General features: G+C 44.7%; 1 protein-coding gene across 1 annotated transcript in view; it reads left to right on the top strand.

Moving 5' to 3' along the window:
- HUNK (hormonally up-regulated Neu-associated kinase) overlaps positions 1-16,515 on the top strand; it is a 46,106-nt gene that overhangs the window by 13,402 nt on the left and 16,189 nt on the right. The window contains exons 2-5 of the mRNA XM_027715403.2: positions 3,539-3,831; positions 10,211-10,266; positions 14,449-14,584; positions 14,819-14,946. Of these exons, the coding sequence (XP_027571204.1) occupies positions 3,539-3,831; positions 10,211-10,266; positions 14,449-14,584; positions 14,819-14,946 (613 nt within the window). The remainder of the gene's footprint in view (positions 1-3,538; positions 3,832-10,210; positions 10,267-14,448; positions 14,585-14,818; positions 14,947-16,515) is intronic.

Consider the following 16,515-nt stretch of genomic DNA (forward strand, 5'->3'; position numbering starts at 1 on the left):
CCAGTGAGCTTCACCCTCCTCCGCCTCTCTGCTGCGGATTCACAGGCCCTCCCAAAGCAGAGCTGGCAGGAATCCTCCCCCCGCCCCTGTGTGTCCAACACGTGCCTCTGTTTGGGTGATGACACGTGCCCGTGTTTGCTGGTGGTGATGTAGCTGCTTGGTTCTCCAAGAGGATCTGTGGAGAAGGAGTGGTGCTTGCACTTGCCTCACCTCCACTTCTGGGTGCTTTAGCCCAACCTGAACTATTTTAGTGCGACGATCGAGAGAAGCAGCAATTGCTCATATGATGTGTCACACCATAAACTTCAGGAAAGTAATTCATTCCAACAGTGTAATTCTAGGACTCAGGAACCAAAAATATGGGCTATTACTCATCTTTGTATCTCATAAAACAGAATAACCTAAACCATTTATCTGTTTACACAGCAGAGGTTTAGGGAAAAGCAAAGTGTTGAATGTCAAGAGCCACTGTTGCTACATACTCAGAGTGATTACTTGCTTTATCATTTATTTTTTTTATCTCTGTGCCAATATTGGCCAAGAATTCGAGTCAGGAGATAGGCATGATGCAGAAACAAAGAGCCCCTACTTGAAACTTGGGAGAGCAGAGCTGAATCACTGGCATGTCTTGAGTAGGCTGTGAGAGCTCGAATGTGTTTGTTTTATGATTACCCAACATCTACAGTATTTTCTCTGCTGAATGCTTTTTCCTTCTGCATGAATGAAGTTTCCAGGTGCATGCACACACATCTACCCTGCACAGGAGGCCGTGTGTGTTAAATGTGTCGGGGCACATTTGGTCTTCAATTGCCTCGGTCTAACTCAGGATGAACTTGAAATCAGGGATATTTAGCTAAGTCAGCTCCAGAGTAACTGCCTGCAGAGTTTGATCCCTGGATCAAGCTGTTGCTGGAACAAATCTGTGGTTTCTGCCTTTGTTAGCTGTGCTGGGGGGTCTCTTGTACCTGATGCAGAGAGTCTTGAAGGGGGAAAGATAGCTCGGAGTCGGGGTGAGTCTGAAAGTAGCTTTGCTTGTTGGCTGGGATGGGTGGGGTGCCTGCCCAAGTGTCTGTCAAAATCAAGGAGAAAATTTGTCCTTAAGGCATAGAAAGTTAATTCTTTGTGATGGTGAAAAGGTCCTCAAGTAGTCACATAGTTGGCTCTGTCTTCTGGGTTCAGATGGTTGCCCTGAACCAGCTGAGCTCAGCCTGGGCAGCAGATGTGGACATGTGTCATGATGTGCCTTTTTTTATTTTGATCCATGAATTGGGGGTGACTTACCAATATGAATAACAGGTTGTTGCTCCATATTGCTAACATTCCATGTTTTGTACCCCGTGGAAAATATTTTTTAAATATTATTTATTTTTGCAGAGATGGTGGTGTGCTGCCAGTGTACAGTGTGGTATTTCATGTTTCTGTAACCCATGAAATTGTCTGTCCTCACCAGAGTAACTTGTGTGGTTTGCTGTCAAAATAACCCTTGCCAGCCTCTGTGCTCTGTTTCATCTTATTAGATGAAATAATGTACTAATTTAAGTCTGTTTCCTTGGTGAATCCACCTGAGGGCTTCAAAAATGGTGAAGTTGAGCTCTGATTTACCTGCTGTTTTATCTGATGACTAAATGATCTTTCTTTAATATGACTAGTCAGGAGTGTGGCTTCCAGGTGTTTGTGGTCCTGATGGTGCTCCGAGCTTCACCCAGGCAGTTGTCTGTGTGTGGTGTTCAGCCTTATCTCTTTATCAGGGGTTTGTCATCAGAGTGATCTTTCCATAGCAGAAATGTATCCAGCTCATAACATGCTCGGCAATATTGGCTTCTGGCTCTTAGGACAGACTATGAAGCCCTAATTCCTGTAGTTTTACTCTTCAGTTCCTCTGCTGATAAAACTTGACTTTGATTCAAGGCGTTCGCGTCAAAGGGTTGGGGTCTGTTTTTGTTGTCATGTTTCCAGACCGTGCTTTTTGTGGCTTTTGTTCTCGACAGGAAAACCAAAATGTTCACTAATTTACCCTTTGCTTTGCTTGCAGAAAAAAAAAAGGTAAGGCCAGTCAGAGAGGGAGCTGTTATGTCCTTGATGTGTGCTTGGCACTTTCTCAGGCTGGGAAGGAGGCCAGATAAATTATTCCAAACCTGTCTCCCTATGGTAAAACCCACCAGGCTGCAGTGCTGTGGGTTGTCAGGATGTAGTTGGCCAGGGTGGGAGGAGAGTTTGCTGGGAGTAGTTGGTCTGTTGGCTGTGAGGAGGGATGTTGTGCAAGCTGGAGATAAAACCCAAGCCCCAGAGGCTTCTCTCTAAGTTGAGGGTAAATAAAACTGAAGTTTTCCCCATATTTGTTATTCCTGCTCATTGTAGGACTGCTAAGGTAATGCAGGAACTCCTCCAAGGCCAAATCCAGGCAGACAGCAAAGATCTGGGTGCAGCATCTTTGTGCCTCCCTCTGAGGAGGCAGATGTGGCATTTTCTGTTTGTTTTATTGGACCTGTACCCGTGCAAACAAGACTCCCTTCACATCATGTAAAAATCAGTATCCTGCAGGAATACCTGGCAGTGTTTCCCCCCTCTCATCCAGATGAACAGACAGCTGTCACTTGGGTGACAACAGGCAGAGCTCCGAGGAAATGAGGAGCCCAGGAGGATTTTGTGGTGCATTTTGTTGCTGAGCCTGGCAAAAGCTGTTCAGGTTTTTTTCTGGTGCAAATGACCTGGAAGATGACCTGCAGCACCCAATTGAAATAAGAAATCTCAATGAATAAATATCTATCTATAAACACCTTCCTCTGGACCAGGTTACTCCAATCTGCCCTTGGACACTTCCAGGGAAGGGGCAGCCACAGCTTCTCTGGGCAACCTGTGCCAGGGCCTGCCCACCCTCACAGGGAAGAGTTTCTTCCTAATCTCTAATTTGAATTTACACTCTCAGTCTGAAGCCATTCCCCCTTGCTCTTGTCCAAAGTCCCTCTCCAGCTCTCTTGAGAGAGAGAGAGAGAAAAAGAGGGAAAAAGAAACATACCATGAGAGTGGTTACCAAAATTATTTTGTTTTTTGTAGTATGTTTTTCTCCTGCTTAATCATGCAAAGCTAATGCTTGACTATAGTCTAAGAAAATTGTCATGGAAGCACATCATCTCAAGTTGCATATTCAAAGGCAGGAGAAGCTAAAAATGGCACTTAAAACCTGTAAACACCAGCCTGGAGGCTTTCTGAGTAAACAGCTAAAAGAAATGCCCAGTGTTTGGTGTGCAAAGTGCTTGTGTGTAGATAGTGGGATTGTTTCCTCTGCTTTGTTACTTGTTTCCTTACTGTAATTTTTGACTGTCATTGCACAAGGAAATAAAGAAAGGTCTGGTCAGTGGGGTTGGAAAAACATCTCTCTCTCTGACCTGTGCAGTTGTGCTTGAAACCGTGGTGTGTCAGCCGAGATGGACATCCTTTAAATTTCATTATTTTGAGGTTGTTTATACAAGGTTAAAGCAATAAATCACCCATGTGACTGCTAACAGCCCCCCCACCCCCCTGTTTTTTTTTCCCTTAGGTGGCAGTGAAAGTCATTGACAAGAAAAGAGCCAAAAAGGACACCTATGTCACCAAGAACCTGCGACGGGAAGGGCAGATCCAGCAGATGATCCGCCACCCAAACATTGCTCAGCTGCTGGATATCCTGGAGACCGAAAACAGCTACTACCTTGTCATGGAGCTGTGCCCTGGGGGCAACTTGATGCACAAGATCTACGAGAAGAAGAGGCTCGAGGAGCACGAGGCGCGCAAATACATCCGGCAGCTCATCCTGGCGGTGGAACATCTCCACCGGGCAGGGGTGGTCCACAGGTAACCCTAAAGACCCTCCCTGGTGAAGTTTATATCAGGGAGCGGTATTTTGGCCTTTTTTTTTTGTGTTGTAAGGAGGCTTCCTCATGCAAACGTATTCCTGAGAGCTTTTTGGCTGCTCTTCATGGGGTTGTTTAGATGCTTGTGTTTTAGGCGTGAGAAGGTATCTGCAGAAAGCACCTTAGCAAGTGTGTGGCTTCGAGTGGGCACACAGGAGACCTGCTGACTCCATGTCCAGGAGATGATCCTTGTGGGTCCCTTCCAGCTCAGGATATTCTGTGGTTCTGTGTCCATAGAGATAACCTGTGCACCCCGAAAGTAAAGGCCCTTTCCCTGCAAGCACTTGTTTTGCCTATTCAAAGCTCTGGACCAACGTGAGCTGGTGAATCATTTTGCTGTTTCTTTGAGAAGGTGGTTGTGGCTGTTGTTTTCCTGGTTGGAAATACAGCGGTGTGGGGAGTTGGAAGATCATCTGGGCTCCAGGGGAAACAGGACTCATCCAAGAGGAGCCTGTGGAGGGCTCATGAGTCAGGAGTAGCTGCCTCTGAAGTTCCTGAGCAAGCAGCAAGTGGAAGAGGCTGGAGAGTGCAGGTGCAGGTATCACACGTGGTGCCTTTCTTCACTTAGTGCTCTTGGCTGCTATGGAGACAGGAGGGTGGTGGGCTGGATGGACCTTTGGTCCGAGCCAGTATATCTCCTCTCCTGTTCTTAGGTGTATTTATAGGGCACTGTGCTAAGAAGGAGGCTCTGCTTTCTAAATTTGGGCCAGCTGGTGTTAAGTCTGGACTCCCACACAGTTCCCATATGATGCTGAGCAAGTTGTGTAGGCCCCATCCTCTTAGGTTATGTAGGCAGGTTGTAGGAGCCAGACATCTGAATGCTTTTGAGGATCTGGGTCTTCATTTCCTTGGCTTTGCTGGCTGTGTGGAGGATGGAGGGCTGTGCCCAGGGCCACTGTGCAGGCAGCTCCTCCAGCTGTGCCCAGCTGTGTGCTGAGCTGTGCAGCATGGGTGCATCTGGCTTGGTGGAACTCCACGTGCTCTGAAACCTGCTTTTTTTTGTCTGGAGTCTTTGTCTATATTCCCTGTGATCCATCAGGGATAAGGTGCTATGTGCACATGTGAGCCCAGGAGTGCTGAGGTCTTATCTCGAGCTAAATTTCAGGTACCACTGTAATATAAATATTTGAGCAGCCACCAGGTCCATTCTGAGCCACAAAACTGCTGATCTCTTTAAATTATTAACCCCACAGTTTGGGGCATGGACAAGGAAGGAAGTCTGTTTATTGCTTTAAGGGATCAATTGCTATCTGGTATTGAGAGAAAGAGATGAAGGAAACGAAGTTTCTGAGATGAGCAGAGGAAAACACATCAGGAGCAGATGAACATGTTCAGCTTTTAACAGCAGGACTGAGTTCAGCAGCAGCAGTTCCTCTCCCTGAAAAATTTGTAGTGGCCAAGGCACTTAAAGGGGGTTGGTAGGCTTGGCTTTGATCCCTTTCTCTTTCAGAGAGGATTCAAACCCACATTTTGTACAGAAATAGCTTGTTCCCTAAGTACAGGCTGGAATCAACAGGCTGTTGTGGTGGGAAGGAAGGCAAGGCTTTGGGGCCCGAGGAGCCCGAGTTCCCATGTGGATGCTGCAGGTTTGGCCCTCACCCCTTCCCTCCCTGCTGTCTCTGAACATCAGCACAGCTCCCGGACCCTGGAGGGTGAGGGATATGAGTGAGCAGGGGGAGGAAGCAGCTCTGAGAGCTCTGCCATGCTCTGCTGTGTCTGGCAGCTGAGCTCTGCCCGCCCAGCCCTGTGGCGTTGAATTAATCCTTGCCCCAAAGGCAGCCGCTCCATCCACTCTGGTTCTCAGCTCACAGCACAGAGCTGCTTCTTGGGAGCCTTCCACACGGTGAATGAGCAGGTCTAATTCTGCCTAAACTGATAAAATTTGACAGAATCACAGGCAACGTATCTGCAAGTATTTTCTCTGGCTTAACCCATTCGATGTCTTGACCTGTTCTGCAAACCAAGCCTGTAGAGCAGTGTAGAGATGCAGGAAAAGCTCTGGTGGCATGATCCAGATTTATTCTCCTGGCTCTCTGCGAGCAAGAGAGGGAGAAAGAATAATAATTACCCCAGGAGTTGTCCTTCAGCATCTCAGGCTTCCGACTGTGGCAGCTCTAAAAACAAACCACTCAACTGGCTACTGAAGAGTGGGGGGGAAAAAACAGTGATTCATTCTGTCCCTGGATGAAATGGCAGTGTTGTTGTTGATATTTTTAAAGCAGGTAAAAATACCAACACTTTCATGTGCTTGGTGATCTGTGGGTGTTTGCATTCGCTGCGTGGGGAACAAACCTGGGCCAGAACTCGAGGCTGGTGTTTGTCTCTCCATATGATTTCACCATTCACATTTTCACACTGAAAAGTGTTCCCTGGCTGTTCTGTTGCAAAAAAGTCATTAGGTTTGTCTGCATGATTCAGGGAATAATAGAGACGACTTACCGTGTTCTATAACTTAGGATGGAAAAAACACCCAGATGAAATAAGTTGCATAATTTGCTTACATTATTCCATGAATATTACTCAGAAAGCTTCATGGCTTGCAGTCTTGGCATGGCAGAAAAGCACCCTGATCTCTGGTCTTTGGACAAGTCCAGGGATCCAGAATTCAGTGGAAATGCTTCTGTTAAGAGGCACTGATGTGCGAAAAGCCTAAAATTAAAGAACTTTATGAAACCTCATTTTATTTAGAGATTTAAAAGTACCTCCAAACTCATGTTTGGCCATACAGATGTGTTTAAAATTATAAATATTCATGTGCTAAGATGGATGAAGAAGTTCCTGAGTGCAGAAGCTGCATCTTTGGTGAGGGCTGTCCAGAGCTGAGAACTCCTTGGCTGCTTGCTGAAAGCAAAATGCCACAAGTCTATATATAATTTCATGTAATCATTTGTGTTTCGTTCCCTCTATCAGGAGGGTTGGCTGGTTGCTAAAAATATACTTGCAACAAGCTCAGCTGTGAATCAGGTAGGAATATTTATCTTTCCCTCTGACAGAGGAAAACAAACCCAAATGGCAGGATCTGGTAAAGCTTTCTCTTGGCAGAGGGTGTTTACACAGCCCTTCACGCTGTCAAAAAGCAGGATGAACAATAAGCCCTTAGGGAGCATAAGGACAGCAGAGAAAACGAAGTGAAAGCCTTGGTGCTTGCCATTGCATCCCACAGGAAATTCTCAACAACCCTTTTAAAGTCACTTTAACAAAACTCAGTCCCATTCAGTGCAATTACTGTCAGGATGTCAAAGAAAGGAATTTAATGATGTATTGGTGGCAAAGATAGCTTTCTGTGTTCCCCCTTTTTTCTGTCCTCCTGGCAGCGTATTTGTACCTTCCACTGCCATTTGGTGATTAAAAGCAGATCAGGAGCTTGGAAGACACAAAAAAGGCCCTGAGGTTTTGAGCAGAGTAAGGTGATGCCGTACAATCCAGATGCTCAGGGTGGCACAGGATTCCTGCTCTGGTACCTGCTGCTTTGACATGTTGGCTTTGATAACTTCCATCCTATTAATTTTAAGTGCCAGATGCTGATGCAATATTTATGACAGATCCTGCACCACAGAACAAACTCCTCTTTTGAAGTGCAGAGCTGGTTTCTCTTTCTATTTTATGTCAGATTTCAAAATTACCTTGGGGCATTCTCTTGGAGTGCTCTGATGTAAACAAACTAAACATCATTTTAGTGAAGACAATAGACAGAATCCCTCTTTTACAGAGGCAGACACATGGAATTCAGGGATGTTACTGACAGAAGAATCGGGTTCAATAAGTGGTATTTTGATAACAAACCCTTTGAAATGTATATTGACATATAAATGTGATGATGAACCCAAATCTCACCTCTGGCTCCTGCACAGGGCTGCAGAATGGGCTTGTGGGTTGGTAGTTAAGGAGTGATTTTTTTTATTTTTTTTTTGTGGTGCTGTTGTGATTAAAAATAAGATGCAGGAGACAGCAGCCAACAACTTCTGCTTTGCAGCTGCTTGCTGGTAAAACCTTCCTTCTCATCCTTCCTCCCCCAGACAAGAAATAAAGTGTGAAATGTAAAACTTCCATTTGCAGCCTGCTGCCTGCCATGGCATGGAATATAAACTGCTTTTGGGAGTACACTTGTGTTCCTCACTGCAGGCACTGACTGGAGTTAAGGTTTCCAAAGTGGTCTGAGAAGCTCTAAGCAAAGCCAGGGATGAATCAGCCCCATCAACAAACTCCCAAATGAACTTATCCCATAAAGATGGTGTATTTTCAGACCCAGGGAATGTTACCTCTTTGCTGCCAGCTTCACAGGCTGCAAAGGCATAAATATCTGCTGATTCTCCACACTGTGGGAACACCTTGAGTGTCTTCATTATTCCTAGATTTCACTAACTTGTGCCATAGTGAGACATTCTCAGCATCATGGAACTAACCCCTCAGGAAAAGGTAACATTTTTTTGGTCCTTTCATATTTAATTACTGAGGGTATTTTTAAGTTTTTCAGCAATGAATGCTGAAAGTTTGCTTAAGGGGGAAAACAAATAAATAATCCTTTAGTCCTTTTTTTTTTTTTTTTTGAGGAGCTGTGGCAGCAAGGAACAAGATCAGATTTACTTCAAGGAGGGAACTTGAAAGTGTCCAGAGTTGCTGCTTTGTTTGGATGTTAACATGATCTCATTGCAATGGACAAAGTCCCAAAAATGGAGCCCTGAATTTCAGGCCCTGTATTACAAAGGGTTTAAAAAATAAAAGCAAACTAAGACAGCCAATGAAGGGTCTGGAGCACAAGTCTTATGAGCAACTCAGATAAGCCTCTCTTTGTAAAAGATAAATAAAATTTTCTCTTTAGGTTGTATCAAGGAGTAAAAGCCTCCTGTCCTGGCTCCCGATGTCACTCCAAAAAACAGTGCTTTCATATTGGGATTGACAAAAAATGTGGGGCATATGGACTATTAGATCAGTTACCACTCACTGGCAAATCCGCTGAGAATAGACAGATGGGTAAACATCTTTAACCAGGGCTGGCTGCACTCTATACCAGGCTGATATTTACATTGCTATTTTTTCCTCTAATAGCTTTAAAATGCCCTGTAATATTTACCTTTTTTTTTTTATATTTTTAACCTTGAATACTTTTTTGAATATCTTGTCTTGTGTTCCTGGCTAGTCGTCCTGTCTATCAGTTGTTACTCTGATTGCCTGCATGTCTTTTCTCCTCAACTTACAGCTTTCATCTTTCCATTCCCTTGCCTTTAAAGTCTTCTTGGCTGATGTTTAATATACTCAGAGCTTCCAAATGGTCTTTCTCCTTGCTTGTGTGACCCAAAGCTCCACGTGCTTCTCTTGATTTCAGTTTTAAGTTTGGAGAAGGTCCTTGTGATCACGCTGGTTAAGTGAGTGTCATCCTACCTGCAAGTCCTCTTCTGCCTCAGTTTTATTTGAAACACAGCATGAGCATGAAATGCAGTGGAGAGGAGCAGTTCAGGAAAGGCTTGGAGTAGGTCATGGCTATTTTTCTTTCCTTCACAGATCCCTCCTTGTGGAAGTACTTAGCTGGGCTTGGTTGGTTTACTTGTCTTATTTTATTAAGCCTTATATCTTCATCTGGAGTACAGGCATCCTTCATCACTCCCTTTGCCTCACAGAGGCAAAATACCATGGATGTCACTGACTTCCCATCATTACAGCTGATGGCTTTATCATCCAGGTTTTTCCGGAGTGTGCCAGGAGAAGCATCACTGCTGTGGGTATCCCAGAAATATTTCATGTCTGGAAGGGGGGAAAAACTCTTGTGACGGAGATATAGACTCTGTTTTTACCAGTACCATGTGCTGACCACCCCTGTGAAGAGTTTGGATGCTTCACCCTCAGAGCAGGCTGATTCTTCTCTCCCATGCAGGCAACAGCAAGGGACAGACATTTGACCCCTCACATCCCTGCAGGGGAAGGTTCGTTCCTTCCAGTGGCCTTTGGTTGTGAAGAGCAAGGAGAAAGTGACCTCCCATTCCAAAAACACGTGTTTGAAATGTTTCCAGTTTGTGAGCTTTCTGCAAACTTTCTCAGTGTGTGAGAAATCTGAAGAGCCTGCTTAATTGCAGGATGTACTGACAAATGTTTCTAAATGTTTCTGAAGTCGTTTTTGTGCCTGAAGAATAGGTGTGAAGCCGTGTGTGAAAGCTCTGTTAATTCTGGAGAGGGTGCACGGGGCTTTCTGCTTTGAATGTGGAACTGTGTGTGCTGCTTTCATTATGCAAGTTATTATACATGAGCCTTGTAAATACACTGATGAGAGCGAGGGAAAGCTGCTTCATTATTTTGGAGACTCACTCAAAATATTTTCTTTCTTTCAGAGACTTGAAGATAGAAAATCTGTTGCTGGATGAAGACAACAATATCAAGCTCATTGGTATGAAACCACTTTGGCAATTCCAGTAATTAAAATTGTTAGTTTTATAAAGAGAGGTTTTTTTGAGACTTCATAATCCTCCATGTGACAATTGCTAATGTTGCTGCAGAGAGGAGCTGGGAGAGTATAGATAGCAATCAAGCTGTTCCTGACAGCATCTCCTGAAAAAAATGATCCAAATAATTCAGCTTTAACTGGGTATGGGCATAATCTTGCATCTTTAAACCACAGCTTTCATATTCAGCTTGGGAACTTTGTAGAGAATTCAAGAATTGACACCACAGAAGTAATTTATTTTATTATCCTGATCATTTCATATTTGCTGAGGGCTGGATCCTGCCCCCGTATGCAAATGCTTCCTCTGAAGTCAGTGGGAGTTGAGCACATTTTTAGCAGCTGGCAAAATTCGGTCCTATATTTATATTTGTTAAATTTGCTTCCAGCACCCAGTGCGAAATTGGTTTGGAGGGCTGTTAAAAAATAAAAAAGATCAGTGATAGAGTCTTGGTTTGTGTTTAGGTATCAGCTGTACGTGGGGCTCGATTCATTCAAGCTGTGCAGACATTTTAGATTAATCATTGGTGGGTACAGTCTCTCACTGCCTTGCATAACTCCCATTAATGTTAATGTGGGCATTGAAAAGAAAATCTTCCCTTCATAAAATAAGCGCCCAACATCTGTTTATATTTATTTCCATGCCTACACTTTTACCTGCAGCAAAGTCTGTGGCTGCAGACTTCAAAACTCAACCCACTTCCTTCAAAAGATTTCGTGGACTGAAAAGTGATGAAAAACACTTGGCATTCGGGTCAAGTGGACACTCACTGACATATAAAGCACGTGCATCTCCAGACAAACGAGAGGAGGATGGTTGATGAAATCTGAAATATTCAAATTTTACTGGGAGAATTCGGTTTTTGAAAATGCTGCTCTGACTTTCAGTGATTATCCTGTAGCAAATCAGCCGAATCTGGGAAAATAACGGCAGAGAGAACTCTGCATTACCTCAGCCATGGGTCAAGAGGAGACTGAGATGCTGCTGAGATCATTCACCAGTAATGGTGGATACCACCCATTATCTTGATTTAGCAGATAAGTGAGACCAGATGGCTTGCAACAGTGCTGTGTGAGCATCTGATGGATTTAAAGAACTTCTGCAGCTTCCCTGTTATTGGGTGTTTGGTTACACAACAATATGTGAACTTGACATCCAGAGCAAGACCTAATCAGATGATACGTGCACAATTAAAACTCCTGTGCCAAAAAGAATGTACTTCACAACTGTTCCTGCAGTTTCATTGGCTTTGGTTGCATGGAACGGTCTCCCTGCAGTGGGTGGTGTGGGAAGAATAGAGAAAAGAGACAGTTTGATCTTCTGTGGCCTCACTGGAGCTGAAATAGATTGTCCTCAGGTCTGCAGCCTGATGTTTTTAAGCAAAGCAGATTGCACACAGTATGTATTTTAAAACAAAGCAATTAAATCCCACCATCCAACTGGGTATGTTGTAGCAAAACAAAGGTAGTAGTAAATCTGCTGTAAGTAAAACCAGCTTTAACACCGCAGCCAGCTCGTGCCTTATCTCACCAGCAACGCTGGTTCTTGTAATAGCTGCAAAATGAAGAAAACCCACTATAAAGAGAGAAGAAAAGGTGAAATGAAGGTTTGAAAGGTGCCAGGGGATGACATTCAAAGTCCCTGCTTTTTCATGCGTTTCAGTGGGAACTGAATGCCTCGAGTCCCTTTCTTCACCCAGCTGCTCAATGGCACCTGGATTTTGTTACTCTTCTTAGCTGTGTGACAAGGTGGTTTATGATGTGCTCTTACATATTCTTCTTAGAAAAGTTCCCTTTACGAGGACTTATTCTTAGCAGTCTGTTAATCAGACTGAAGAACATCAGGACTGGGAATGTTGGAAATGATTCACTTCTCTTCATCTCCCACCTCGTGCTGTGAAAAGCCACTCGCAGGCCACGCAAAGTCCTTGGTGTCCTGCTGGGGCACCTGTGACACTCACCTCTGCCGGTCCAGCTTGTCGAGGAGCTTCTGTCTAACAGCTCTTTCCCTGTTCTGGCTGCCATAGCTCCAGAGATGGCTGTATATCCATGGATTACTGCCGGTTTCCTGGAGGCGTTGCAGAGGAGTCGTGCGACGCGATACTCCGATAGCACGAACAGTGGGGGCGGGGGAGTTTCCATGTCATAATATTTACTTTGGAAAACCAAGGGTGGCCTTTGATCTGAATTCTGTAATTAGCTGGGCTTATTGAAAGGGAGCCCAAGGCAGAGGCAGGAATGGCAGTGGAATTACCAACGCTGGTGGTCACACCGTCCTTACCAAGCTCAGCAGCGCATCCTCAATAAAAACCACACTGTGCTCACGATGTGCTGCCACAGTGTTAATAACAATATTCTCATTTCCAGGGCTATGAAATCCCTGTCCTCAAGATGCATTTGTTTGCACACATTCTGCATTTCAGCAGGCACTAGGGGGAAAAAAAAGGTATGGCAGCTCAGATGAATGAGCTGTAGGGAGTGAATAAGATGTTTATAATTGAAGAGAAGGTGTTTATAAAAGAAGAGAATGAAAACTTCCACTGCCACTGATGAAGAGATGCTGATTTACACCATTTCAGAATGCAGCCCTTATGTACATTGATTGCAAGACATTATAGTATAGAGAAATAATTTGGAGGGGGTATGACACTCTAGGGTAAAGACCAGCAATGGTGCTGTGTGGAGATATCATTTCTAGGAGTCTTTAAATGTATTTTACAGTTGACATAACTCATCTCGGGCCACAGCTAATGAATATGTTAATTAAGTTAATGGAGCCTCGGTAGTATTTGTAAAAGCCCCAGGGATAATACATATCTAACAGGGATGATTAAGCAGTGTCCAGGGACAATTGTTTTCCATCAGAGGCAAGGAAATTGTCTTGATTCCCCCTTCAGTGTTGACAGTGTTCTCCAGGAAAGCCCCCTTGAGCCTCTTTACATGTGAAATATGGTGATTCCTGTGTTCCCTGTGCTTGTCTGGCTCTCAGAGATGCAGCCAGTCGAGTGGAAAGTGCTGTGCCATCATTTGGGCACTCCAGCTCACACAGGCAGCCTGATAATTGCCTTTTTTTTTTTTTTTTTTTTGGTAAGCATTTTTATATTTTTGCCTGGTTTTGTAAGGGAATAAGGCTTATGTGTCTGTCCTTTAATACCTTGAGGATTCCTGGCTGATTTCCCCTTCTCTGCCAGCTCTCCTAATTGCTTTCTCCCAAGCCAACCATGGCTACCCTTGGACAGGGTGGGTTTGCCCTCCCCTGGCTGCACGTTGCCACCATCCACATCTGCCACCAGTGTGACCCTGCCTTCCTTTCCTTGCTTAGTGGTTTAATTTTTAAGATCCTTCCCTAAGCCCAGCTCAGCCTGCAGAGCAGACAAGGGGAGATTTTGGGAACACCCTTCCTGGCGCCAGCCTGGTCTTGGGCTGCCTGAGAGCACTTGGGAAGCCTCAGCCTCCTCCTGCTGAGAGGCTCCCTCTGGTCTCTGGTGCCAGCCTGTGCCAGTCCCTTGTTGTTATTGCCAGAAAAAGAGTGGCAGATACTCCCAGAAATGCAACAATTCAAGGCAGAAGTCAGGGAGGGGGCAGCCAAGTCAAGACATTCCCCTTCTTGCTCCAGGACCTCCCTGTTATCTCAGAGCTGGAGCGCTGCCTCTCCACCCCTCGGAGCTTGTGCATTGCCCAGAAAGTCATCCCCCCCTTGCATCTGATGGCTCATGGACACGATTTAGAGGGAATGTTGAGGGAGTCCCACTTAAACTTGGCCTCTGCATAACATCCTGCAGCAGTGTGGAAGCCACAGCAGCCCTTGGTGGCCCCTCAGTGCCTGGGCCAAGCTCAACTCTGGCTGTTGCCATCCAGTTCCCAGTGAAATGGAGTTGCTTTATGTCTGAAGTTGATGATTGTGCATATTCTAAGACTTTTTTTTATTGTTTGTGGAAATCTCTGGTTATTTAGCACCTTGTAGAAACCAATTACATGACATTTTTGCATGTGGATGAATTTTTTTTTCCCTCGGGCAGTCCATTGCTTGACTTTTGGAAAGAAAAAATGTTCTTTCTTTTTCACTTGTGTTCTAGGGCGGTCTGACTGTGTCTGTCTTTCATAACTCTGTCTCTCTGCCTTTCACAGACTTTGGATTGAGCAACTGTGCAGGCATCCTGGGTTATTCTGATCCCTTCAGCACCCAGTGTGGGAGCCCAGCATATGCAGCCCCTGAACTTCTGGCAAGGAAGAAATACGGGCCCAAAATAGACGTTTGGTCCATGTGAGTTACTTCTCTACTTTATAATTGTCACTGCAGTGAGCAGGGACACCTTCAACTCCATCAGGGTGCTCAGAGCCCCATCCAACCTCACCTTGAGCGTTTCCAGAGGTGGGGCATCAATAACGTAATAGTGTCAGGCCTTAAAGATGAAGTACGGTCTCTAAACACTAAGAATAAGGTTTTTTTCGTTGTTCCTGATCGCTTTGGTTTCCTTTTCTCCCTGTTTTCTCCTAGTGGGGTGAACATGTATGCCATGTTGACTGGAACGCTGCCCTTTACCGTGGAGCCGTTCAGCTTGAGAGCCTTATACCAGAAGATGGTGGACAAAGAGATGAACCCTTTTCCCACCCAGCTCTCTTCAGGTAATCAAAGGAGTGTGTGGGACCTGGTCAGATCCAGCTGGTCAGAGACATTGCATGGAATGATCATGGCTCCTGCTGCCAGTGTGTTGTGCTAATTGGGAAAAACACTTCCTTTCATTTTAGCCTCCGAAAGAACTGCAGGAGTTGCTGTAGCAGAACTCATTTTTGCTCTGACTTCTGTGTGTCAGCTGAAGAAACACCGAGTTGTGCTGAGTGTGAGAGAAGGGACAAACCTGTGGAATTCTGTGAAACTGCTTTTGTAGAGTAGTCGGTCAGTTTTGCACTCTCAGTTTTTAGTGTATGGATGGACAAACAGATTATTTTGGAGTAACAGATTCCTGGGCATTATCATGACTAGGTTTGAGTGATAAACTGCCTCAAATGACCTCACATTAATTATGGAGTAGTGATGACATGTGCTCAGAAGCTATTTTGGGACAGTGACCTGGGACAACCTTTATGTGTTCACAAAATGCAAAATTGTTGATGTATTAGTATTAGAAATATTAATTCCTGCTTCAGAGCTGTGTCACTAGGCAACAGAATAATTTTTCAGCTTGTAGCAAGACCACTGTCAGCATTTGGAACGAGCTCTGTTTGGCAGTTGGGTTTTATTTTCGTGTGCCAAATTGGTGGTTCATGGAGAGCTTCTGTCTCCTTCCCTGGCAGTCTGTTTGCAAAGGACGTTCAGTAAAATGAAAAGATTGCAAGTGCAAAAAGGGCAGCTGAGGAAGGAAACCATTGTTACAGGGTGTGAGAGAAAGCCCTTGGGAGTCGTGTCACGAGATGAATTCTCCAAGCACAGATTTACCTGTGGAAGAAGTGGGTAGGGAAGTGTTTTGTCACCTGGGTTTTATTGCTGCATAACCTGTTGTTCCTTGTTCACTCAACTCCTGTATGAAGGACCCTTTTCCTGCCAGCAGTTCGTATTGTGGCATGTTGTAAAGTGGAGGGTTTACAAGTGAGCTGGGATGCTGCAGGTTTCTGTTTGGGGTTTTCTGTTTGGTTTTGTTTGGTTGGTTTTTGTTGGTGTTGGTTTTGTTTGGTTGCTTTTTGCTGTCTGTTTGACACAGTTAGGGTGTTTGGAATTTCCACTCCGGACACTTCCCGTTAGGATTCAGTTGCACAAAATGGCTGTTTTAATGCTCTAGCACATGCTTTAAAGCCCCACTGAGTAAATTAAAAGAAAGATTACACTGACTGCTTCCTGCTGCACTTGTCTAGATGCCAAGTCCCACATCATTTGCAAAATTACCTTTGAATTCAGGGACTTGCATGGCATAGTCAACATTTTCCAAGTTTGGCAAAAGAATTACCTCCTAGACTGAGGTAAATTATTTTACCAATAAAGAGCAATTACATGATGGCTGTGGAGTGTCTTTGAACCAATGGACTGTTCTCCCAATCATTGTTTTCTTCCCATTCTCTTTTAAGTGGGACATTTCACTGACTTCACTGGGACAACTCAAGGCTGAACCACCCAGGAAAAGGCCTGTGGAAGGCAAGCAGTTGGTAGCAAAAAAGATAACATTACTTTTGACAGGCTTCATTTTACTGTTTCGTTCACCC

Source organism: Pipra filicauda, unplaced genomic scaffold, assembly GCF_003945595.2.
Source record: "Pipra filicauda isolate LSUMZ 115617 unplaced genomic scaffold, ASM394559v2 scaffold81_size6448238_pilon, whole genome shotgun sequence".
NCBI lineage: Eukaryota > Metazoa > Chordata > Aves > Passeriformes > Pipridae > Pipra > Pipra filicauda.